The 23,212-nt window shown below is 47.6% G+C and overlaps 2 protein-coding genes across 2 annotated transcripts; both read right to left on the bottom strand.

The window, feature by feature from the left end:
- Positions 1-889: 889 nt before the first annotated feature.
- MTERF4 (mitochondrial transcription termination factor 4) lies at positions 890-1,997 on the bottom strand. The gene is made up of 3 exons (XM_086618579.1): positions 1,655-1,997; positions 1,403-1,587; positions 890-1,328 (listed from the first exon to the last, which is right to left on the bottom strand). Exons 1-3 carry the CDS (start codon positions 1,995-1,997, stop codon positions 963-965), a joined length of 894 nt encoding a protein of 297 aa, XP_086474705.1. The 3' UTR covers positions 890-962.
- An 860-nt stretch (positions 1,998-2,857) lies between these two features.
- PASK (PAS domain containing serine/threonine kinase) lies at positions 2,858-23,031 on the bottom strand. Its single transcript, XM_086618589.1, has 16 exons — positions 22,860-23,031; positions 21,533-21,768; positions 20,384-20,554; positions 18,936-19,076; positions 18,005-18,139; positions 17,047-17,340; positions 16,537-16,699; positions 14,194-14,368; positions 11,771-12,633; positions 10,916-11,097; positions 9,398-9,565; positions 8,498-8,623; positions 7,757-7,891; positions 5,680-5,879; positions 4,087-4,220; positions 2,858-3,021 (listed from the first exon to the last, which is right to left on the bottom strand). The coding sequence occupies exons 1-16, from the start codon at positions 23,029-23,031 to the stop codon at positions 2,858-2,860; spliced, it is 3,459 nt and encodes a 1,152-aa protein (XP_086474715.1).
- Positions 23,032-23,212: the final 181 nt, after the last annotated feature.

Consider the following 23,212-nt stretch of genomic DNA (forward strand, 5'->3'; position numbering starts at 1 on the left):
TACACAGTGTATATTATAAATTAATACATACCAGAGATATATCGTAGTTATGGTGTAGACTGGTATTTCCCCAGCAGTGTGGGGCAGCCCTCCCCCTCCCCTCCCGCTGGCATCGCAGGGCGCTTTGTTGTTGAGCCCCGCGTGTTGAGCTGCAGCGTGGAAGATGCTCTCGGAGCAGCACAGGCCCAGGAGTTTCGGTGCTCCTGGCAGCGCTGTCTCCCTCCCGGGAGCAGCGTAAGCGAGCTCGGCCCGCGGGAGCGGCTGCCGAGGCACCTGGCAGCAGCAGGGATGATGTAAAGCCACCTGGCTGGCGTGTTGCTCCCCTCCTGCAGAGGCTCCAGCTCTGCCCCCAGAGAAAAATCAGTCGGAGATGAACGTGCCTCGTTTCCTCTACGGCTGCCTGATCCTGCTTGTGAGGCGAGCACAGGAGTCCTGCTCCTCAGGGCAGGAGAAGCAGCCAGCCCTGGAAACAGCAAGGAGAAAGCCAGAACAGCCTCTGGTCTCCTCGAGGGAGGGGACGTTTTGGGGACACGGGCTGAAGGTGTTCGCCCCCCTGCCTGGTCAGCCACGTGCCCAGCGCCAACATGGGCTGCGCCGGTGGAGGTGGCCGTGCCATGGGACAGTCCCGTTTCAGCGTGGCCCCCGTCCCTGCAGCCATGGGAAGCGCGGCCCTGCTGAGCCGCCTGTATGTAACGCAGCCAGAAGCCTCGGAACCCAATTAGTTATTTTGGTTCGATTTTTTTTTTTTTTTGTAATAAAAACACTTTATGGAAACTGGATTTTTTTTTAAAGCAGTTGGTCAATGACATGTGGGATTTATTGCTGCCCCTCAGTGGGCACGGAGCCGTGCAGCTGTCATGGCTCCTGCCTGGGTGGGGTGAAGGCCCAGAGCACCCACCAGTGCAGTGGGGCCAGGGACTGGCATTGGAGAGAGTGCTCGGGCACCTCGGAGCCTCACCTCCTCACTCCCGGGCTGTTTTACTTCCTTCGCTGTCTGAGTCTTCTTCCTCTGTGTACAGTGCGCCCCTGTCCTCCTCTTCTTCCTCTTCCTCTTCCTCCTCCTCCTCCTCTCGAGCCAGCAGCTTCTTGAAGACCTCGTATTCCTCCGGAGTGGAGTGGGCCAGGCTGGCCAAGAAGTCTTTTTCCGGGAGCTGAAGGATGTCCTTCAGTTTCGGGTTACTGGTTTGGGTCTGGCCCTTGTGCGGGGTCTGGTAGAGCCCGCGGCGCTCCAGGAAGATGTGCCGGTTCCTGAGCTCGGCAAAGGGCGTTTGGAAAAGACGGGCCTTCACCATCTCCTTCTGCCGGACGCCCATCCTGAAGTACACGTACTGCGGGGGGGACAGGGGGTTTGGCGCACAGCTCCGGGCCCCGGGGGGGTACCCGCCGCCCCCGCGCCCCTCACCTGGAAGTGGTGGTGGAGACGGTGCGGCTCCTCCAGCAGCACGGCGGGGCTGGCCGCCAGCACCTCCCTCAGCTGCTCCGCCGTGAAGAGGCACCGCTCCCGCAGCAGCCGCACCGCCGCCGCCATCCTCCGCCGGGGCGCGGTGAAGAGCTGGGGGCAGCGGCTCACCGCCCGCTGCAGCCGACCTGCGGGCACCGGGGTGAGCGGGCCGCTCCCGCCGCCCCCCGCCGCCCCCGCCGCCCCCCGCCCTACCTCCGTCGAGCCCCAGGCGCCGCAGCTCCGCGGCGCGCTCCCGCAGCCGCTCCGCCGGCAGCCGCAGCAGCGCCGGGCTCCGCTCCAGCGCGGCGAGCGCGGCCTCGGCGCCGAGCCCCAGCAGCAGCAGCTCCGCCGCCGCCTCCCGCCGCGGGCCGAGCGGCGGCGGCAGCGCCCGCAGCCGCCGGGCCTGCTCCTCGCTGAAGCCCATGGCCCGCAGCGCCGCCGCCTCCCCGCAGCCGCGGCGCGGGCACGGCCCGGGCACGGCGGGGGGCAGCGGGGCCCGGCCCGCCGCCGCCGCCGCCGCCGCCCGCCCGCCGCCGCGCAGCAGCCGCCCCGCCATGGCCGGGAGCCGCGCGGGGAGCGGCCGCAGGGGCCGCGCCGCGCTCCGCCCCCGCCGCGCGGGCGCTCGGGAGGAGCGGCCTGCGGGGGGCGGCGCCGGGCCGCGGTGCCCCCTCGGTGCCCCGGGGCAGCCGGTCCCGGTTCGGCTGCCCGTTCCCCCGAGCACCGGGGGGATAAAAATTCTCTTTGTAGAGAACAAAGAGAATAACAAATGTTATTAAATATTTTGACAAAACTATTAAAATGATAATATTTTAATAAAAATATTAAAGAGAATAAAAATTCTCTTTGTAGAGAATAAAAAATTAAGAATTTTATTCAATATCTTAATAAAAATATTAAAATAATACTATTTTAATACAGATATTAAAAAGAATAAAAATTCTCTTCCTTCACTCTAGTTTTTCTTTCCAGTACCTTTGTCTCACCAGAACCAAGGACTATTTCCCTGCCTCCGGGGACGACGGAGGAAGAAGAACACGGCAGGCGTGGGCGGACGCCTGCGCCCTGTAATTCTGCGTCAGGTTCTGAGGGCTCCGCGCACACCGACTCCAAACAACAGGTCAGTCGCCCTCGGGGTGGTCAACCGAGAGGAAGGTGTTTGTTTATTAATTTGCATTTCATAACGAGTGAAACTACACACAAAAAGTAAAAGCAGCCAATAAAAATATGAGCAATCGCAGCCAGACGGCCAGATCTTTGCCTCGCAGCCTGAAACACATCCTGTACAGAAACAACGACCAGTGCTCCTCGGCGAGAAGCTGTTCCAGAGGAACGGTGCCCAGGCAGCCAGCTGCCGGCTGCCCCGCTGCCGCCGGGTGCCAGCCACCAGATCTTCCTACTGGGTGGAGGAGAAAGCCTTCAGAATGACGTCTCACCTGTCCCAGCAGCAGCGTACACCTCTTCCCAGGTATAATCCCCCAGGTTCACAGGCTGCTTCAGCCAACGATCCTCTACTACCATTGCCAGAGTCGTGCGCTGCTCTGGAATGGGGTGCAAAAGCCCAGCCAGGAGATCCCCGAGACCTGGGGAGAGGCAGCAGTAAGAGGAACAGCTCAGGCACACTAGGAATGCAAGGTATGGTTTACATTCAAAGAATGCAGATTTTAATTACAAATCCTCCCCGTTAATCCCTTGTGCACTACTGTTCTACCACCGTCTTAGTCACACGTGCTCTGCTCTGGGAATGGGCTCAGATTTCCAGGTTGGGAAAACAGAGACGGGAGAGCGGAGTTGTGACACCGAGGAGGACAGAAGCAGAAGCCACAGAGGCAACCCTGACTCTCTGTTTCCCAGCCCAGTCCTGTCCCACCACCAGCCCGTGTCTGACCTGTGATTAAAGCCGCCCCCAGGGTTCAGGGAAAGCTTCCAGAATTTACCAGTCAGTTGCCGCACGCTGAAGCCTCGTAACCACAGTGCTCCTAAGGACCCCAGAGGACTTGTGCACGGGGATTTCTTTAGCCTGACACACAATTAGCTTTCTATACCTCCAACAGAAAACAAGGCCAATGGATTTTTCCTGTGAGGCCAAGCCATACAATTCATTCAGAAATGATAAATTAGGGTGTTATCATCCATCCCAGAAGCGATACGGCATTGACTGGTGATAGTTCCAGGGAGACGAAACTGGCATTTCAGTTACATGAGTGCCGGTACCGATCTGCAAGTAGTGCACTAGAGGTATTTTGTGAAGTATTGGAACGGGCTGCCCAGGGAGGTGGTGGAGTCCCCATCCCTGGAGGTGTTTAAAAACCGTGTGGATTTGGTGTTGAGGAACATGGTTTAGGGACCCGGACAGTGCAGGGGGAATGGTTGGACTCGATGATCTTGAGGATCTCTTCCAACCAGATGATTCTGTGATTCTATGATCACAATAAATGGGAGGCCTGGAATTTGAAACGGATAAAACATACAGCAGATGGCTGTATTCATCACAGGCATGAAGAACTGCAGAACTTACTTTTCCAAATGAGTGCAGAGCACACTCGGAAGCATTTTTCCAGTCTTCCCCTTTATTCTTGGAGAATAAATACTGCTCATACTCTCCTAAGAGCTCTGCTCCTTTAGAAAAGCAAAGGGGAAAAACTCACCTTTTGACACAGGCCGAGGAGGACTCAGGACAGCTGCCATGGCCTCCTCGAGCTCACAGAAGGGATTCTCTCCGAATACGAGGGTGTAAAGGGTGACACCGAGTGACCACATCTCCAGCTCAGGGCCGTGGTACCTACGCAGAGATAAACTTGCATGAACTCAGATTGCAAACACCTCATTGTGTGTGAAAGAAAGTAAAAAGGCAGTCGATAGCCCTTGTTTTCAATTTTTCTTTTCGCTTCGGAGGTTTGTCAGAATTCTAATAAGGTTCTCATGGTTTTGAGAAGTCTGTGTTGTCCTTGTCTGTGAGAGACAAACAAAGAACAGCCAACCAGCTGCAGTTGATGAGTATGTCTAATATGCACCTAGACTTCCACCCCGAAGGTGGTGACGAGAACTTAAGCCTCCTCCTTCTTCACCATGAGCCAAAACTATCAAGTAAACATTGAAATGGAAGATCAGGCACTTCAGTGCAATCTCATCTACCTCCTCCTATCCCTTTGAAAACTGAAGTTATTTGGATAGAAATATTAACTATCTAGCTTCCATTTGAGAAAAAAAGATAGCTTCTTCACACAGTCACAGGCTGAATTCCCAGGGCAGCACTGCTTCATCTTGTTCCCCGCAGGGATTTCCTCTCCTTGCACTGCTTCTCCCCAGCCCCATGACCAGCAGCTGCCTGAAGGAGCCATGAAAACAGCTGTTAAATGAAAGCAAGATAACGTACTTGCACGTACAGTTAGTGTTTACCACCCTGTGATGCTCAGGCTTCCCTCCAGGAGTGGCTATGAGACTGCCAGCCTCCAGGTGGAGAGCACTCAGAGAAGGAGAGACTAGGGAAAAGACAGCTACGGTCTGGGCAGCACATCCCAGGCAGCAGCAAGACCAGCTCCAGGGGAAGAACCCTTGAGTCCAGAGGGGTGCAGAAATCAATGGGGAGACGGACAATGATCAAACTGCAAGAACCTGTACAGGGAAGCAAGCGGGAAAGAAGGGAACAGGTGAGATGACAGAGGGGAAAGTACAAACCCGAGACACGGTAAGAGGCAGACGCTGTGCAGCAATACTTGCTTATACCACCTCTCTAAAAGAGCATCTTTCAGGAGAGATGTCAGCATGCTCACACGCAGGTAGGAGAGAACATTAGCGAGCTGATGTACATGTTAGGAAAGATAAGGGAAAAGGACACGTTCATGTCACAACACGACTCGTCCAGACTCCTCTCTACTAGGCTGGGAATCCAAATCATAGGCTTGTTCTTGAACTCAGCTCTGCAGTAGGACAGACTTCAGTGCAAGGCTTTGCAAAACACCTGACCAGAATCAGAAAGCCTGTCAACAGACTCAGACAGAAACAACTCTGCGTGCATTCACACCTTTCCAAGTGATTTCTGTCACCGCAGCGCCCCACTTTAGTCAAACCTTTGTAAGTGATTTGTCACTGCAGTGCCCTAAATCACACTGCAGTTTCCTGAGGCTGGGTACTCCAGCAGAGTGCCAATGGCAAAGCAGCTCAGCTTCTCTATTCCAGCCCTGCACGCACATTTTGTTGGTGCCACGGACACAAAAATTACTTTTCAGAGGGTGACGTACGGTTTGCCAGAGAGCACTTCTGGTGAGCAGTACTCAATCGTCCCACAGAAGGTATAAAACAGTTTGCCAGGTTCCAGGTAGGCAGCTGAACCAAAGTCCACTAATTTGATTGTGAAATCTTCAGCAATCACAATATTTTCATCCTTGATATCTCTGTGAAGGATGTTTCTGCAGTGGAGATACCCGACAGCGGATACAAGCTGAAAGAAGAAGAAAGAACTAGGTGTTACAACACAGAGGTGTCCTTCTGGATAGTCTATGTGGCACCACAGAGTTTTGGCAGCCACGTTTTGGCTTGTTTCGACACTACATAAACAAGACAGATCCTAATTTTGGTAACTGGGAACGAACCCAGGCATGCCTGTCAGCATTGCTGCAGTGGGTGTACAACACTCTTGGGAGAGAGACACGAAGAAGCCTTTGCTGGCTTTCCTCTCACAGACGTGCAGGAAGGCGGCATGCTGCAGTCACGATGCACTTGCCTTTTTGGTGAGAAGCATCAGAGCTCCCTGTTACAATCCTGCAGGTTACTCTATTTTTATCCTGCTTCATTTGGAGGGTCCTTTGATTTCCCCAGAAGGATATGACTGGGTGCCTGCGATACTGCAGGATGACAAAGCATTTAAGAGTGAAGTTTGGTATCAATAATAGAGTCACTCCTAAATTCCATTCTTCTTTCCGCACGATTCGTGCTATAGTGCCATAATTAAGAAGAGCATCAGAATGATATTACCTTGGAGACAATCGTGATCCCTACCACAGTACATCTGAGCGCGAGAAGCAGCTGGCTGGGGGAGAAAAGTTTCTATTTATAATACAAAGCTCCCTCTGTAGAGAAATACTGTGCAGGTCTGAAGTAAAAAAGCAGCCCTACAAACTCGGGGCTGGTTTGGGAAAAGGGCTTATCTGTCAGGAGCCTGAAGGGCTGCAGGCTGCGATGTGTGAACGTGTAGCAGGCACAGAGAGGGGCATCGCTTCGGCTACCGTCTTCGATCGGCACCCCAGGCGAAGGGAGTGTGGACACAGCGGTGGGTTTCCACGTGCAAAGTACTTCTGGCGTAGCTTAGAGCGAGGAATTTACTCCAAAATACGGGAGGGGAAATTACCTGGAGACTGCTGTTGTGGTTAGCTCAATGAACAAGGGACAGTACAGCTCTCAGGCAAGCTCCTGACCCACAGTCACCTACCTTGAGTTATTTTGCATCATGCCACGTTAAATTCCAAGATAATATCTTGATGTTAAACTCCTTAACAAGAGGAGAGCCCTTGACCCCCATAACCAATCTAAACCAAGCACTGATTTAAGTGAAAGTGTGACTTTTAGTGAGGCTTGGGGCAACTTCTGTGCACTTTCCTCCTTCCGCAGAGGAAACGTGGCTGCTACACGAACGGGCATCCTGGTGACAGGGGGTGTGCGCTGCTACAACCAGAGCCAAGAGGTGATGGCTCGTGAGGAAACCCTCAGGTGAAGTTAGGTCCTGTAAAGGTTTCCCTCTTACAGGTTTCTCAGTAAACCTGAAAAAGGTTTCTGCAGGTGGCAGTTCAGTTAGCTACCCATCAGCCCTACAGCCTGGAGAAGTTCTGCAGGTATTGAGAAGAGAAGGCTCCGGGGTGATCTTATCGCAGTCTTCCAGTACCTAAAGAGGGTACAGGAAAGCTGGAGAGGGGCTTTTTGCAAGGGCGTGTAGTGACAGGACAAGGGGCAATGGCTTTAAACTGAAAGAGGGCAGATTTCTATTGGATATAAGGAAGAAATTCTTCCCTCTGAGGGTGGTGAGGCACTGGCACAGGTTGCCCAGAGAAGCTGTGGCTGCCCCATCCCTGGAAGTGTTCAAGGCCAGGTTGGATGAGGCTTTGAGCAACCTGGTGTAGTGGAGAGTGTCCCTGCCCATGGCACGGGGGTTGGAACTAGATGGTCTCCAAGATCCCTTCCAACCCAAACCATTCTGTGATTCTATGACTCCAGTTCAGCGTGCCTGCTGATTGGCCAGTAATTCTTTGGAGTGAAATGGGGTCCTGGTTCTCATATCAGCCAAGTATTACACGCACGTAGCCACTGCGTGTTGCCAGCTCTCACCTGTCTGAATATATAGCTCGCTAACGGCTCATCCAGGTTGGGTCGATTATCAATGAATGTGAAGAGGTCCAGCCCAGATCCGTGCTTCTCCATCACCAGCTGGAAGAAGTGTTCATTTTCAAATACATCCAGCACCTATAAATAACAGGCTTTTTAAATGACGTGCTTCATCCTCAAACTGCCTTTTTGAATTTTTAAACAAACACTGCCCTCCTCTTGGAGAGTTAATCAATGCGTATTATAATCTCTGAGGCCTCATTTCACTGAGCACAAATGTTTCTTGAAAAGACAGCATAATCAAAACTGAGAGCAGAGTTAAAACCAAGAGGAATTCTCTTTCTGGGGGGAAAAAAACCTCAAACACCACAACAACTCCAAAACAAAGAACAGGAATTAATATCCAGATTATTTACTGAACTAGTGCATGTTCAGATATGACATCACGCTTCCAAGATACGCACCCTATCATCTTGAAATAACACACAGATTTTTTTTTTTTTCTGTTAGAGTCACACCTTCAGATCTGTGCTTACATCAATTGTTCAAGGTAAAAGTGTCGAAGCAAGCGATAGTCTGCTGTAACATACCCTTCAAAAGAAAGCAGGTAGGTTCCTTTCTTTCCTGAAAAGGTACGTTTAATACAGGACACCTCCTCACTCCTCAAGAGGAACAGGAGACACCGAGCATTCAAAGGAACCATGTGATGCAGTTCAAACTGCATTTGCTCTGAGTTCACTGTACCTTAATGATACTGGGGTGCTGCAGCTTCAACAGGATTGCAATTTCTTGAGTAACTCTCCCCAGGTCAGGATCATCTACCCAGCAGTCCTCAAGTACCCTCTCCTTCCAGATGAACTTCACGACCACCTACACAGACAACAGCATTCAGCATCACCTGCAAAAGTAGGGCTTCAAGTGTTCAGCAACTTCATTTCCAGGAAAAATGTTAGTGAATCATATTACTAGAAGGGCAGAAGTAAGCCAGTGTGCATTGCTTCTAGTACCCTTAAACATATTTAAACTAGTTTAGTCCTTGAAATCAGGTGATGCACAGAAATGGAATATATTTATTTTCTTTTCATTGATGCTCTGAATTCCGAAGGCCCTGACAGGCCAGCTGTCTTGTCGACCCAGTTACAGCAGTGGTGACTTCTGGCACAGAGGTGCAGTGAAGGGAAACGGGCACTCCCCATCCCTGCAGAGAAACACCAGAACTTGCTTCCCAACACCCAAAATACTTCTGCTGATAAAGAGGAGGGTCCCATAGCCTCAACAGCTCTAGTCCACACTCTTGAGTCGTGGCACGAGAAAGACACTGAAGTTTGTCATTCTCTTTAGTAACTGAAGACTAAAACCTGTAATTCTTGTCAAGCTTAACATGTGCTTCTTTCAACAGGTTAGATGAGCTAGGCTGTCAGTCTCATCCTGTGCCTGTTGTCTTAGGTAACAGCTCATACACTACATAAACGTGAACGTTTTGCCGTCCTCTTTTCCTGATTTCAGATCTCTCTTTAAAAGGAAAACCTCACTCTACAAAATTCCAGCTTTTAATAGCACAATGTTGACAGAATACGAACACTCTGACCTCCCAGTTTTCATCCTAAATAATTACTGCAGTGAGATCTAAAAGAAATATTTAACCTCCTGATGATCTTTCTTGCTCCTGGCAGTCCAGACAAAGCCAAAAGATCCTTTGCCAATAAGACTGAGAGTGCTGTAATTTTTTGCATATTCTCCCTCACATGCCCTTAATCCTTCAAGCTCTTCAGTTCTTCGGGAACTCTCAAAAAGCGAAGTGGATCTGATGGCCTAAGTACAGATGAAAAAAGCAAGGGAAAAATGAGCAAGCCACAGAATCCCATTTATAAAATGAAGTAAACACTGAAACGAAAGGACACATCTGCAAGAACAGCTAAAAGGCGCGATCTTTGGTTTTGACAGCAAGAACTGTATGATGATGTAACCATTACCATATGAGACAAGTCAAGTCAACAGTCATCTCTCAGCAGCTCCAAATACTGCTCCATTCAGGGAAAGGTAAAGAAAACAGAAGCATGTGCACCTTGGATGCTCGTCCAAAATTCTCTGTGCAAGTAGGAAAATTAATTTGTTGTGGTCTCTCAACAAATGACAATTTTATTTGATGAATAAGAAGTAGGTTACTTTCAACGCCGTAATTTTTCCAGGTAAGTGTTATTTCTCAGCTCTCGAAAGGCTCATTACAAATATTCCAAATAGCAAGTTCTGGGAACAGTCAAACTTTTCACTCAAAGATCTACTTCATCTCACTGATTAAAGGCAGGGGAGGGAAACTACCCAGCTAATCTGTGGTACGTTTGGACAAACAGCAGCTCCTCAGAGTCTCCTGCAGTTTGGAACCGTCACCACTACACGTTACACACGTGATGTCTGAACACGTACGCGCGTCTCTGGTATGGTCATCGTAAAATCCAGCTAGGTAAAGATCCAGGGAATGCACACATTTAACTCAAGGGATCTAGATGATCACGGTTACCTGTTTCAATTGATCAAAGGTAACTACAGCCTGGGTCAAAGTCCTGTCAGTTTTACATCCCACTACCAACTACAGAGCATCCTGCCAGTTTTACATCCCACTACTAACTGAGCAGCTCTGTGCTCAGGTTTTCGGGCACTGCCACGTACCTACTGCTCAGCTACGCAGCGTTAGCTTTCTGTGCACCATCCCCCATGCAGCAGCCCAGGAGGCACCCAAAACCTGCAGTTTTCTTTTGCTGAAACAAGTCAGCCGGCAAAAGTTTTCAGCCTAGTGTTTCCTTTTTAATAGTGTTGTGTCATTGGTGCTAGTGTGATTATATAGATTTAAAAATTAATCTCGCCACACTGGTGCAAACATCTGTTGTAGAGGCACTTAAACCAGCTTAAGAAAAAATTTAAAGTGAGGTGCTTTTGTTGCTCCTACTGGAACTGAGCCAAATACACAGCTACCAGGAAGGTTACAAAATGGCAATTTGGGCTTTTCTTCTTTTCACCTAAAAATAGGGAAACAAAGAGACAGCACTATCTGCCCACCACCTTATGACATTACTTTAATTCGAAAAACTTCTCAACGTTAGCTTCAGCAGAACAGCCAAATGAGGAGAGAAATGCTCAGTATTGTACAACAGTAGAATTTCTTACATCTCCAAGACTACGTGTAGAAAGATCTGCAATAGACTGGGCAGAGCTTGCTAGGCTGGAGAGCAAGAGCTGAGTCCTTGCTACAGCTTCTCTCTGGCTTTGTAGAAGGTCTTTCACCACCCAGACACAGAAAAGCATGGCGGGCTCCTGCAGCTCTACACATTTCACTTCAAAGAGTATACCTGTAGAAACACGTGAGGAAGTTAAAAGGGTAGGATGAAACTTCAGTGTTGAACGAGCCTGCAGACATCTTAGGACAAAATTCTGAGCTCTTAAAGTGAATTCCTCCATTGTTTATTTGGGGAACACCTACTCAGTAAGGAATCCTCAGAGGGGCTGACAACAGCACAGCTATTCTATAGATACTGGGCAGCCACCTCCATAATTTCCACCTCCCAGCAGAAGTTTCTGTCAGTGTCCAGTTGTGATTATGAATTTCACATTGTTATTATGAGTTACACAAAAATGGAGATTTTTCTACAACCAGCCCCAGAATCCAGCTGGAGAAGTGAACGAAACACATTCCATTACGCCATTTAAATACAAGCTTTACAGTGGAGTTTATATTTTCTGTTCAGAAAAAGTTATCAGGTTCAAATCTTTCAATTGTGTTTTAAGAATATTTCTGACCATTCAGTCCAGTTTAATTTCTTAGTACCTTTGCATTTTATACCACCTGCTTTTCCAACACCCTCTGAGTAAACCTAAATACCACTTTTTCTTCTAGATCCTAGAGCTTCTTCCTTCCTCTCCCTGTGAGCTTCTAACCAGAACTGTCTGCCTTCTGCAAAAACGTGGGTGAAAACAAGCATCCCGATAAGAGTTTGGGGAAAGGGAGAAACGAGTTTAACTTACTTAATTGTGAACCATCTCTGTGACAGCAATTCCCAGTATAGCAGCCTTCCAGGATCTCCAAGGTCAAAGGAGCTGCTGGATTCACCCTCCCTTCTTGTTTCACTGGGGTCGATGTTACTTTTATCTCCATATTTTGCTGCCCATGCAACTGACAGTTGTCTTCAGGACTGCCTTTGCTTTTCAGGGGGTTTCTGTTGCCGTTGTCCTCCACGGTCTCTGTTTCTGTTTCTGCTCTAGAGGATTCTTCGGAGTTTTCTAAATGCCTTTGGGAGGCCAGCCACCCAGAATCATCTTCTGAGGCAGCACCACTGAACAGCTGCTTTTCTTGCCCAGTTGAAAAGGCACAGTTTTTCTGAGTTTCCGTGTTGCCTACAGCCGGGTCCGCTGCATTAGAGGAGGATGCTCCTACAAGAGCTGCAGTAATACCTGAACAATTGTCTGAGTTCCCCTTGACACCAGTATTCAGACCCAGTACCTCCAGACCAGCACAAATACAGTTCAGCTCAGCGTCTGATACATCTTCAGAGGTTGTGGCAACTCCTGGTGCAGAAGCACTGCAACCCATTTTGCTTCCTGAGCAAACATCATGAATTTTATTTCTTCCACTCACAATGAAGGATGAAGCATCCTTTAGCAGGCAGTTTTCAACGACAGCATGCTCAAGGCTGGAACGTTTTGCATCACACATCGAGTTTGTTTCTGACAACTGCCCTGTAACCATGTGGCTTAGAAAGCCTTGTCTGCAGCCAGGTGTTGTCCCAGACCATGGCTCATCTATTGTTGGTGTTCCAGGTGAGTTACAAGTCACATCGGGAGGCAGCTTAACTGGGCCACAGGATGCGGTATCTAGGTGGTCTTCTAGACTAGAACAGACAGGTGACCAGGCAACATTGACTGAAGAAGCTTGTCCCCAGGCATCAGCGGAGTGCTGAGGCTTCAGCATTTCGTACGGTACCCTGCAGATCTGCTGACAGTTTACTTCCTTGAGGTCTTGATGATGAACTTGTAATTGGTTAGGCAAGATACTGGTGTCACTGGCACTTTGAGTCTCAGATGCACCAGATACTGTACTATCACTGCTTCTTACTGGAATCCTCATGTTTTGACCTAAATCCAAGTGTTCAGAATCAGATGATGTGGGAGAGAGCCTTGCAGAGAGCATCTTTTGAGGATTACTTGATCCTGCAGTTGCCACTGTTCTACACTGTTCCACTGCTCCGACTCTGTCAGGCCAGGTTTCAGGGTGAGGCTCTCCATGGTGGGCCGACAGCCCATCGGTAGCAACGCTGTCTTCGCTGCAAGGAGCCAAAGTCATCAGTGACAAGAGGATGAGAATACGGGATGCTGTACACTACCCACTCCCGTTACTATGTCACTATTTAAAAGCTGCACCAACTGTTCGAGTTTTAAGTTTAAAAGAGAAAGGCAGAAAGCTGTCAGCACAGGCATCCAAAATCCTAACAAATTCCATCTTGACCAAAGTAGAGCAGGTACACTCAAATGGCACTCTTTCCCTGTGGATTACTTCCTTCTCTAGCTTAATTTCTAAATATATATGTCTCATAAATCATTTATCACAATAAAAAGCCAATACACATGGCAGGATACTTCCAGTCCTGAGAACAGAAGATCCCCTGTCTGTCCAACAGGAGCTGGATGTCCCCACCCATCAATGTAACCATGGTTCTCTGAAGCCCATCTAGCATGAGGTGTTTTACAAACATTTCTATTAGTAAAAATGTGGAGCAGAAAAACAATCCACGCAGCAGAACACTTAAAATCCAGGTACGATACAAGAGACATAAACCCAGGAGAGCACCAGGAAACAATGAGACATCAGTTTCTTCAAAAAGCAGCAAGAACTGTGCTGTAATAGTCTACATATTAAGAGGGCAGTATATCTTTACTGAGGGTTAGAATTGTTAATGTGGAAGGCTTAAAATTTGACTCAAGGTAAACCATGTGCATCATGTAGGTACTTGTGCAGAATTCCAGCTTCGTAACTGGAAAAAGACCTGTAGTGACAGGACAAGGGGCAATGGATTTAAACTGAAAGAGGGGAGATTTAGATTGGATATAAGAAAAAAAATTTTCACTCAGAGGGTGGTGAGGCACTGGAACTGGTTGCCCAGAGAAGTTGTAGATGCCCCATCCCTGGCCTGGGTGAAGCGTTTGGTCTCCTTTAGAGATGGAACTCTATAACTTTACAACTGTGGGTTGTACAGATCTAAACAAAAATCTAAGGCAGGCAAAACTGCACCTGTCTTGCAAATAGTGCTCAGGTTCCAGAGAGAGCAAAGTGCAGTAGGCTCTTGTTACACCTTCTCACAGACATCACAGAGGTGAAAAAGTAGTTTTTGCTGGTGATTGCCACCATGGCTCTTCGCTTTTCAAAGTGAATATGCAGTCCACGGAATGCCTACCTATTAGAGGGTGTGGATGCCACTTTAGGAGGTGAGGGAGTAGAAAATAAACTGGTCCCATTCTTTTGTTGAGTCCCGTCATGTATTAATTCGTCATCTCTGCGTCTTTGTTCCAATTTCTGCTCTTCATCTCTCGACAGAAGTCTTGCTGAAGATGCAGCCAAGAAGCTGCTGTCTGTACCGAACAAGAAACAAAACCACACCAAGTTAGCATTTATGTTTAGGCTTCAGAGACTACAGTGACTAAAAACAGCCTTGGAACTGCCTTGCTCTGTCTCATCCCGAAGGAATTGAGTATAAAAGTGACTTGATTACGGCAAAGTGGCCCAAATATGAGCACTCCAGTCTGCTGTGGCCTGAGAAGTCATCACATGCAGGAATCTAAATGTTTCAGGGCTGGTAAAATTTGCCTTCCTGTCAAAGCTCTTGGTCAAGTATTGGCCTTCTGGGTTGGCTACTTAGACTGAAGTTCAGAGACCGAAAAAAAAGGCCATGACCATACAGAGTCTGGAAATAAAGTGATCATACAAATAGCAGCAGCAAAAAAACCCCAAAAAACTCAACCCAAACCACACACATGCTCCCCATTCCAAACACTTCAAATCAAAAGGTTTAGACTGCATTTATATAACTCCCTGAAATTGCAAGGCAAAACGTAGTCTAAACATGCTCAAGAGAAAGAAGAAGACAAGAACTTCTTCTTCCCCAGTGATAACAGATCAAAAGAGAAAAACACAGGTTTGTAAGACGCAGTAAACCAAGTATTGTTAATGACTGAACAAATCTAAATTTCAGTCTAGAGCAATCCTTCCATTTAGTAAAGGCTGACTGCCAACAATGCTTCCTCACTGAAGAACTGAATTACTCCTAGATGAGAGGCATCAGTCCACTCTCTCTTCTCTCTAAATTAGAGAGTCATGGGTTTGATGGATGGACCACTCGGTGGATAAGGAATTGGCTCAATGGCTGCACTCAGAGAGTAGTGGTCAACGGCTCGATGTCCAAGTGGAGACCGGTCACAAGTGGCATCCCTCAGGGGTCCGTGTTGGGCCCGGCCCTCTTCAACATCTTTGTCGGTGACGTGGACAGTGGCATGGAGTGCACCCTCAGCAAGTTCGCCGATGACACCAAGCTGTGTGGTGCCGTCGACACGCTGGAAGGGAGGGATGCCATCCAGAGGGACCTCGACAGGCTGGAGAGGTGGGCCCGTACCAACCTCATGAAGTTTAACCAGGCCAAATGCAAGGTCCTACATCTGGGTCGTGGCAATCCCAGGCATAAATACAGACTGGGTGGTGATTGGATCGAGAGCAGCCCTGAGGAGAAGGACTTGGGAGTACTGGTGGACGAGAAGCTCAATATGAGCCGGCAATGTGCTCTTGCGGCCCAGAAGGCCAACCGCGTCCTGGGCTGCATCAAGAGGAGCGTGGCCAGCAGGTCGAGAGAGGTGATTCTCCCCCTCTACTCTGCCCTCGTGAGACCTCACCTGGAGTACTGCGTCCAGTTCTGGAGCCCCCAACATAAGAAGGACATGGACCAGTCGGAGAGGGTCCAGAGAAGGGCCACGAAGATGATAAGAGGGCTTGAGCACCTTTCCTATGAGGACAGGCTGAAAGAGTTGGGGCTGTTCAGCCTGGAGAAGAGGAGGCTCCAGGGTGACCTTATAGCGGTCTTCCAGTACCTCAAGGGGGCCTACAGGAAAGATGGGGAGAGGCTGTTCAGGAGGGCCAGTTGTGATAGGACAAGGGGTAATGGTTTTAAAATAGAGGGAGGTAGGTTCAGGTTGGATATTAGGAAAAAATTTTTTACTATGAGAGTGGTAGAACACTGGAACAGGTTGCCCAGAGAGGTGGTGGATGCTCCATCCCTGGAGACGTTCAAGGCCAGGTTGGACAAGGCCCTGAGCAACCTGATCTAGTTGGAGATATCCCTGTTCCTTGCAGGGGGGTTGGACTAGATGACCTTTGAAGGTCCCTTCCAGCCCTAACCATTCTATGATTCTATGATCAAAGAATTACCTCAGAAATTGCACACTGTCTACCAACTCCTCTTTGTTCAGGTAGTGTGCATTGGTTTCAATGCAGATGTGCATTTCTAGACCAAAAAAAAAAAAAAGAGAGAAAAAGAAAACAGAAAAAAAAAACCAACCCATCAAAGGAGACAAAACCAGCATAAAAGATCTCCTGTTTCATCTTCCTGGCAACAAAGAGAGCAGCACAACCTCAGGTGACCCATTCTCTTCACCTTAGGTTATGGTGGAATTCCAATTTAAAAACTGCACGGAGGTACATTGCTTTCACAAAGCGTGTTCCCGGGCAAACCTCTCATCTCTGTTCGTTTTACCTTTGCTCCAGCAGCCAGAGCCAGCTGGACAGCAGGCACTAATGTCCTCAAAGATGTGCTCACTCTCTGTCCCCATGGAGTCGTCGAGAGGAGGCAATGGCAAGGAACAGGCACTGCTTCTCTCCATGTTGTTATAGAAACCAGGGATCAGGAACGTAATGTTCTAAAACACAGAGCAAAACCTTGTGAAGCTAAGCTGACTCTCCCAGGTTGGGGGCAAATGTGAACAATCCGTGTTTGTGGACCACATTCTGATGAATAGCCAGGCAAAAGTGATCCACGTGATGGATGGAGAACACAGACTTGAAATCCGTACTGGCTTCTCAGCACTGCAAGGCTGAGCCATTCCAGCCAGGGAATCTGCGTATCATCCTACAACTCACTCGCCAAACGCATGGAACACAGGTTTTGTGACAGACATAAATGAGTGTAAAAGACAACTTTACAATTGCAATGGATATACTGCCAGACACAGCAGTCTTCTGGGAGGGATTAAAACTCCTACCTTACCTTTCCCAACAGTTCTTTCTTCTCATAGCCAAAGAGCGTTAAAGCAAAACTATCTTTGATGCCACAGATGGTTCCATCTGACCGGACAGTAATAAGACCACTGATGGTGGAGAAAACCACGACTGCAGCAGAGTAGTGACAGTCTGGGAAGGACTCTTCTTTTCCTGCCTGCGGAACACCATCTTCTTGCACCGCCGCTTGGTCCTCCTCCAGAAGGCTTACTTGCAGCTTTAAGCTGAGAGGAAACATGTTGCCTTCTCTGGATCGGCCTACAGCTTGCTGGATCCTGAGGTTCTAAATTAAAGAAGAAAAAAAAAAAAAAAAAAACAGAAAACCTCTAACTAACCAAATGTTTTGGTTTTATTTCAGTATTCATATATTCATATTCAGTATTCACACAAAATCACAGAGGAACGTTCTCAGGCAAAAGGAGTTGGAACAGAGAAATGAATCAATCCTGTGAATATCAAAGTGAATGAAGTCTGCTTTTCTAAGGATTTGGAATCTGGTGCTGAACACCTGTATGAATATCCTGACGATGAAGACCAGGAAAATCCATGCTGCAGCTTTTCAGCAAATGAGGCATTATTAAGGCTCCTTTCAACCATCTAGCTGCCCATTTTCATGGCATGTGCAAGAGCTGGATTCTTCAGCTAAAGAAGTCAAAGGAATTTTAGGGAGCTGACAGAGACAGCACGGTTTCTTAAAAAGCCAGGATTGGAGAAAAGCATCTTTCACCAGGACAGATTCCACAGCGAGAGGTCAGGGCTCGGGCTCGTTCCTAGTCAGGAAATATTCGGACAGCAGCTTCATAAACAAGCAGCATACTCTTTTTCAGGGGACTTGTGCTTCTCTCTGGAAAGGCTTTTTCTCCTGTTCCATAAGGAGGGAAAACAGCATGCACTCATGTTCCAAACGGGAAAGGTCTGGAAGAACGTGACTGGTGCTTATACTGTACCTTTGGGATTTTTTTGCCTAGAGGAGGGATCTGCACAGAAGGAATCACGTCCTTTATGTGGAGCCCAACTACTTCTTCCAGGGTTGGGTAGCCATGGAGATGGGCAAAAAGGAGGTCACATGATGTAATCTCTCCCTTGGGAAGAAAATTTACAGTACTATTTGAATTTTAGCATTTTAGCCACAGTCCACTCAATCCTTTCACAGCAGTTTCTGCAAATATCTAAGCAAATGGCAAGAAGTTTCATCCTGCAGTCTTTTCAGGGATGCAACTAACTCCGTAAAAGCAGACACAGCACAACACAACACTTCTCCGACATTACCAGGCAGAGAGTCTGCTCCTCACCGTGGGGGAGAAGCGGGGGAACCCAACAGCATGTTTCCTCTGCAAGCTGATGCCTTCACAAGGGCATCCCTGCCATGAATAACCACCCCTCTGCCAAACCATCACTCAGCCTCAGATTTAAACTAAAAGAGGGGAGATTTAGATTGGATATAAGAAAAAAATTTTCCCTCTGAGGGTGGTGAGGCACTGGAACAGGTTGCCCAGAGAAGCTGTGGCTGCCCCATCCCTGGAAGTGTTCCAGGCCAGGTTGGATGAGGCTTTGAGCGACCTGGTGCAGTGGAGGGTGTCCCTGCCCATGGCAGGGGGGTTGGAACTGGATGATCTCTGAGGTCCCTTCCAACCCAAACCTTTCTGTGATTCTATGTCCTCAGGGGAGAAACAGCGTATTTTACTGCGACTCATCGAGTGTGTCGGGGTGCCACACGGGTGAGCACGCACAGGTCCTGCACATGCAGTCCCGGTTTCGGGCAGTGCTATGTCCACACTCGTGCTCACAAACAGCAACATGCCTACTGGCTTTTAGCCACGTGTCATTCATAAACTCTCACCAACTGCAGTCTCTTTTGATCACTAGGAAAACACTCACATTGACCCTGAAGGAAACAGAAGCTGAAAGTCTTTCCACTGGTTCCAGCACAACCACGCAGCGCTGGTTGTCCTTGCTTCTTACTCGCCTCAGCCAGACAGAGACTGGGATCTTCTCCTTGAGACGGCCTACAACATCGACCTTTCCATAGGATTCAGAGATGGAGTCACAATTTGGTAATACTGTGGTTACTAGCAAGAATTTCAAACAAGTAAGGTATTGAGCCAAGATATCTCTCTGTCATTGTTAGAAAAACATTGTTTCTTGACTATTTCCTAGGTTTTTATTGGAAGAAACAGTTTTAATACAGAGGTGAAAAGGTTTGCAAATAGATCAGACACAAAATGTCATTCTTGCTTTTGTGTCTTCTCTCCCAGCCTCAGGAAGTGTAAAGGCATTTCCTTCAGCAGAATAAACGTGCCAATCTAATCCCTTGGTCAAGAGAAGTGCCTTGCAAGGATGCCTTGTTTAGGGGATGTCCCATGGTGTTCATGAACACTCTACGTTATAACACACTTCTTGCTTCCAGCTGCAAAACCAGCAGTTTAATTTCTTATGGGAGGAGATCATTCCCAAATCAGAAAATGTTTGTTTATCTTATAACCTGCAGGGTTCATATCAAGCTTTTTATTGGGTTTATGTGACCTTGACAGAATGGGTTTGTGAATTCCACAGTGATTTCCATAAAGTACTTGGAATGTCTGTAGCTTAGAATTAGTGCCTTTATCAGACATTTAATTGTAATCCTGGATTTCACCAAATCAAAATTAGATTTTATTTCCCTCCCCCCACCCCATATCCAATTGAGGATTCAGGAAGATGAAGCTCTGAGATGCTGACAATTTCAGTACAAAAATAACACACCAGGAAGAACACAAGCTCATTTCCCGAATATTTTCTAGGGACAGCTCACAACAGCAGCAAAAGAAAATAATTTTGAGACATTTCTTATGCAGTTCTCTTATAATATATATTAAATATAATAGGCAAAATATCACTGGGGTGTTTTGGCACAGACACTTCACAGTATGTGACTGACTTGTGACTTTATAATATGCACAGAGCCGTTTAAGATAAATTTTAAAGTATTTTAACAGACCAGACAATTGGGAAATTTTCTAGAAGAGGTTTTTCCATGTTGAGCAATCTATATATAAAATGATTTTTTTTTTACTCTCATGTACTTTTAAGTTCTGATTTGGTCAAGTCATCACTACTATACATGTTGGCAGCTGCAAGGCTCTCACAGGTGCCTCCCAAACCATCTTCTCCCTCTGAATTCCCACATTTAAACCGAACGGTCCTACAAATGACACAATTGCCAAATGTCCACAAAGTTAAATATATCAGGAAATTACATTGAAAATGTAAAAAAAAAACCCAAACAAACCCAAGCCTACAAAACCACTGTATATGGTGGGGAATATTCACTTGAATGTTTCACGTACCACAGTTCCTGAAAACACCGACGAACGTTCACCAGTTTCTATGTACTCCTCACCCACCGCTTCCCATAGCTCTTGACTGGATTTGGATATCAAGCGAGACAGCTTTTGGCCAATGAGTTCCTGACTACTGCACCCAAGCAGCTTGCAGGCTTTGTCGTTAGCCACTAGGATCTAGAAAAGCAGAAAAAAAAACCAAAACAAAGAATAAAAGCTGTAGGTTTTGTTAACAGATCTTCATCTCCTTGGGTAGTTGCTTTAATGCCTTACAATATCCCTTCCTCTTGCTGGAAGTGGTTCTTTCAAATTCTGAAATCTTCAAAAACAGCTCACTAAAGCTTCTTTTTCTAGGACACCCCTTGCCCACAGGTCTTCTTGGTGAAGAGGGTTGAGACATCGCTTTCCTTTTAGGTTTCCTGCTTCCTTTTAACTGCCTCCCTGCTCCAGCCTCTTGTGTCGTTTAAATAATTAGATCCATGGAGGCGAAACTACAAAGTTTTATTTGCAAACAAGGCCTGGGCAGCCCACAAAATTTCACCCCCACCTGAGGGCACGCAGTAACCACACCAGTCACTGACATGCTTCAGCCTGTGTTACAGACCAGGTCAGGATTCAACACCTACAAAATGGGTAAGCCCAAACTGTTAGTTCAAGCTAAAAATGGCACAGCACTTTAAAGTTTGCAGCACTCAATTTTGTATTAATGTTTACTCTCAGGGCAGAAACAGAAAAATTCTCTCCCTCCCAATGCAAAGGGAATATTTCCTGGGGCAGATGAAGAAACCTCGTGCCACCACAAACCCATCCCAAGGTTGGCACTTAACAGACAGAAGGCTGGAAGCACGTTCTTCCCCTCGTGTCACATCACAGCTGCCTTCTCCTTTATTCCCTCTTTCTCTTTGAAAAAAAGACTCAAGACATCCCTGCTTCTGATATGGTCTGGTACACTTTGCCAACTACAACCTGTGATAGAAACAAACACGCTATCGGTCTTTAGACAACTACTGAGCTTGAGCAGACTGAAAAATCCCTTCCTGACGCTCCGAGTGACTGCAGACACACGCACGGATGACAGGCACTTCAGCCTGCCCGAGGTCATGCAGCCCACCCCAGCTGTGGCCTGCTTACTTTGGCAGTTCCTACAGCAAATACCTCTGTTGTGTGGACATCCACGGTGAAGATGGCTTTGTTTCGATTGTGCGCAGCAGTCGGGAGGTGCTGGCTGGGTTCCTCCACGGCCAGGGTGTGCAAAAAGGAGCAAGAAGCAGAACTTCCAAGGGAAGTGGAGAGAGAGGCAGAACCCCACTGAGCCCAGGAGTTACCAGTTTTGCTGGTACAAAGGTTATGAGCTGCCAGTGAAGACAAACAGTAAGAGCTCCATTTCTCCCCTGCGAGAAGATAAAGATCAGCGATTTAGCTGTAACAGTCTGCTACAGAAGTACTAGAGGAATGAATAAAAAGAAAATTAGTTGTCATCTGAGGAAACTGTCAAGTAATCCCAAAATATATGCTTCTAGATTTTTTAAGAAATTACAAGAAAATGAAATCAATGAAACTAAAGAAAGCAGAAACAATTCTAATAAACTTTTTTTTTTGAATTGCAGCCACTGGAACAATTAAAATTAAATTAGTCTGTAGGCTAGAAAAAAATTGCCAACATCCATAAGATCCAACCATACTAGTTAACTTTTATTTTTCACTTAGCAGAGTTTAAGAGGTTTTGAAATATCTCAAGTTAAAATTGAAACTGTTATTAAATATAATTACAGTAAGTGTTCCAGCCCTTATTATATGCTGCATTAGTCAGAAGCCAGGTAATTAACCGTTCACGAGATGTGACAATGAAATACCTGTGCCCACACCAGCGTTTTACGTTACACAATGCCAAACGATTGTACTAAATCTTCCAAAGTTCTGCCTGTAAAACGTTTCCTTGGGAAGTGGCAGCAGCAGCCGAATGCCACTGCTCCACTCTCAAACCAGAAAGCTGAAGGTGTAGCAGTCATGGAAGCAGCATTACGAACAGCTCATCGCAAGGACATCTCTGCATTCATGCCCTGCATACAGTATGAATTCACTCACCAGGATAAAACAGGGAGTCTCATATCTGGACACATTGGAGAGTGCAAAGTTCTCCCCCTCCTAACGGAATCCAGTATGACAACATCTTTCTCTCTATTTGGAAATTTGTCATGTTTTAGGTAATAACACAAGGTGTCGGGGTGGTCCAAAGGCAGACAATAAAGATTGCCCAGGGACAGGTACAAGTGCAGAACACCTGTCAAGCAACACGTCCCTTGTAAGCTCTCCCAGCCTGCAGTTGTCTACAGCTCAGAGGCTTATGGAACAGCTGCTTTCTCACAGCTACTTATTGCCATGGCCTCCAGGTTTGGTGAGGGGAGGAGGGAGCTCTGAAACCCTCTGAAACACATCGCCGTCGCTGATGACACATGAACTCAGCCTCCAACACCGCGCTCACCAGACAGAGATGCTCTAAGCCGGCAGAGTTGAGAGAGCCGACTTTTCCTGCTCTTGCTCGCCGTGGGGTAGGATCTACTTAGTCTATCAGAGTCATCCAAGTGAGCAAGGGCTAAGCCTCCTGGCGGAGGCAGGTGGCCACCTTCAGAGGGGCTGTAAGCCTCAGCTGCCATGATCACACTCTGGTTGCCACGCCACGCCACACCTAAGGAGCCACCATCTGCAACAGAAACACAAGAAATTCAGTCAGGCACTAAGTTATGGCAACTCTACCCTCGTTCTCCCGTGTCCCGACCAACGCTTGGTCCGTGTCGTTAACACAAAGGCACAAAGGTGACTCTGTCCGCTGGCACC

This window comes from Tauraco erythrolophus, chromosome 11 (assembly GCF_009769465.1).
Source record: "Tauraco erythrolophus isolate bTauEry1 chromosome 11, bTauEry1.pri, whole genome shotgun sequence".
In the NCBI taxonomy this organism is placed as follows: domain Eukaryota; kingdom Metazoa; phylum Chordata; class Aves; order Musophagiformes; family Musophagidae; genus Tauraco; species Tauraco erythrolophus.

Coding starts and splice junctions, on each gene's coding strand:
- MTERF4 (XM_086618579.1), bottom strand. CDS start 1,997: ATGGCGGGGCGGCTGCTGCGCGGCGGCGGGCGGGCGGCGGCGGCGGCG. Junction 1,588..1,654: donor GCGCCTGGGGCTCGACGGAG/GTAGGGCGGGGG, acceptor CGGTGCCCGCAG/GTCGGCTGCAGCGGGCGGTG. Junction 1,329..1,402: donor GTCTCCACCACCACTTCCAG/GTGAGGGGCGCG, acceptor TCCCCCCCGCAG/TACGTGTACTTCAGGATGGG.
- PASK (XM_086618589.1), bottom strand. CDS start 23,031: ATGGCAGCTGAGGCTTACAGCCCCTCTGAAGGTGGCCACCTGCCTCCG. Junction 18,140..18,935: donor CTGTTTCCTTCAGGGTCAAT/GTGAGTGTTTTC, acceptor TTTCTTCCCAAG/GGAGAGATTACATCATGTGA. Junction 3,022..4,086: donor TCCTCGGCCTGTGTCAAAAG/GTGAGTTTTTCC, acceptor GCCTCTCCCCAG/GTCTCGGGGATCTCCTGGCT.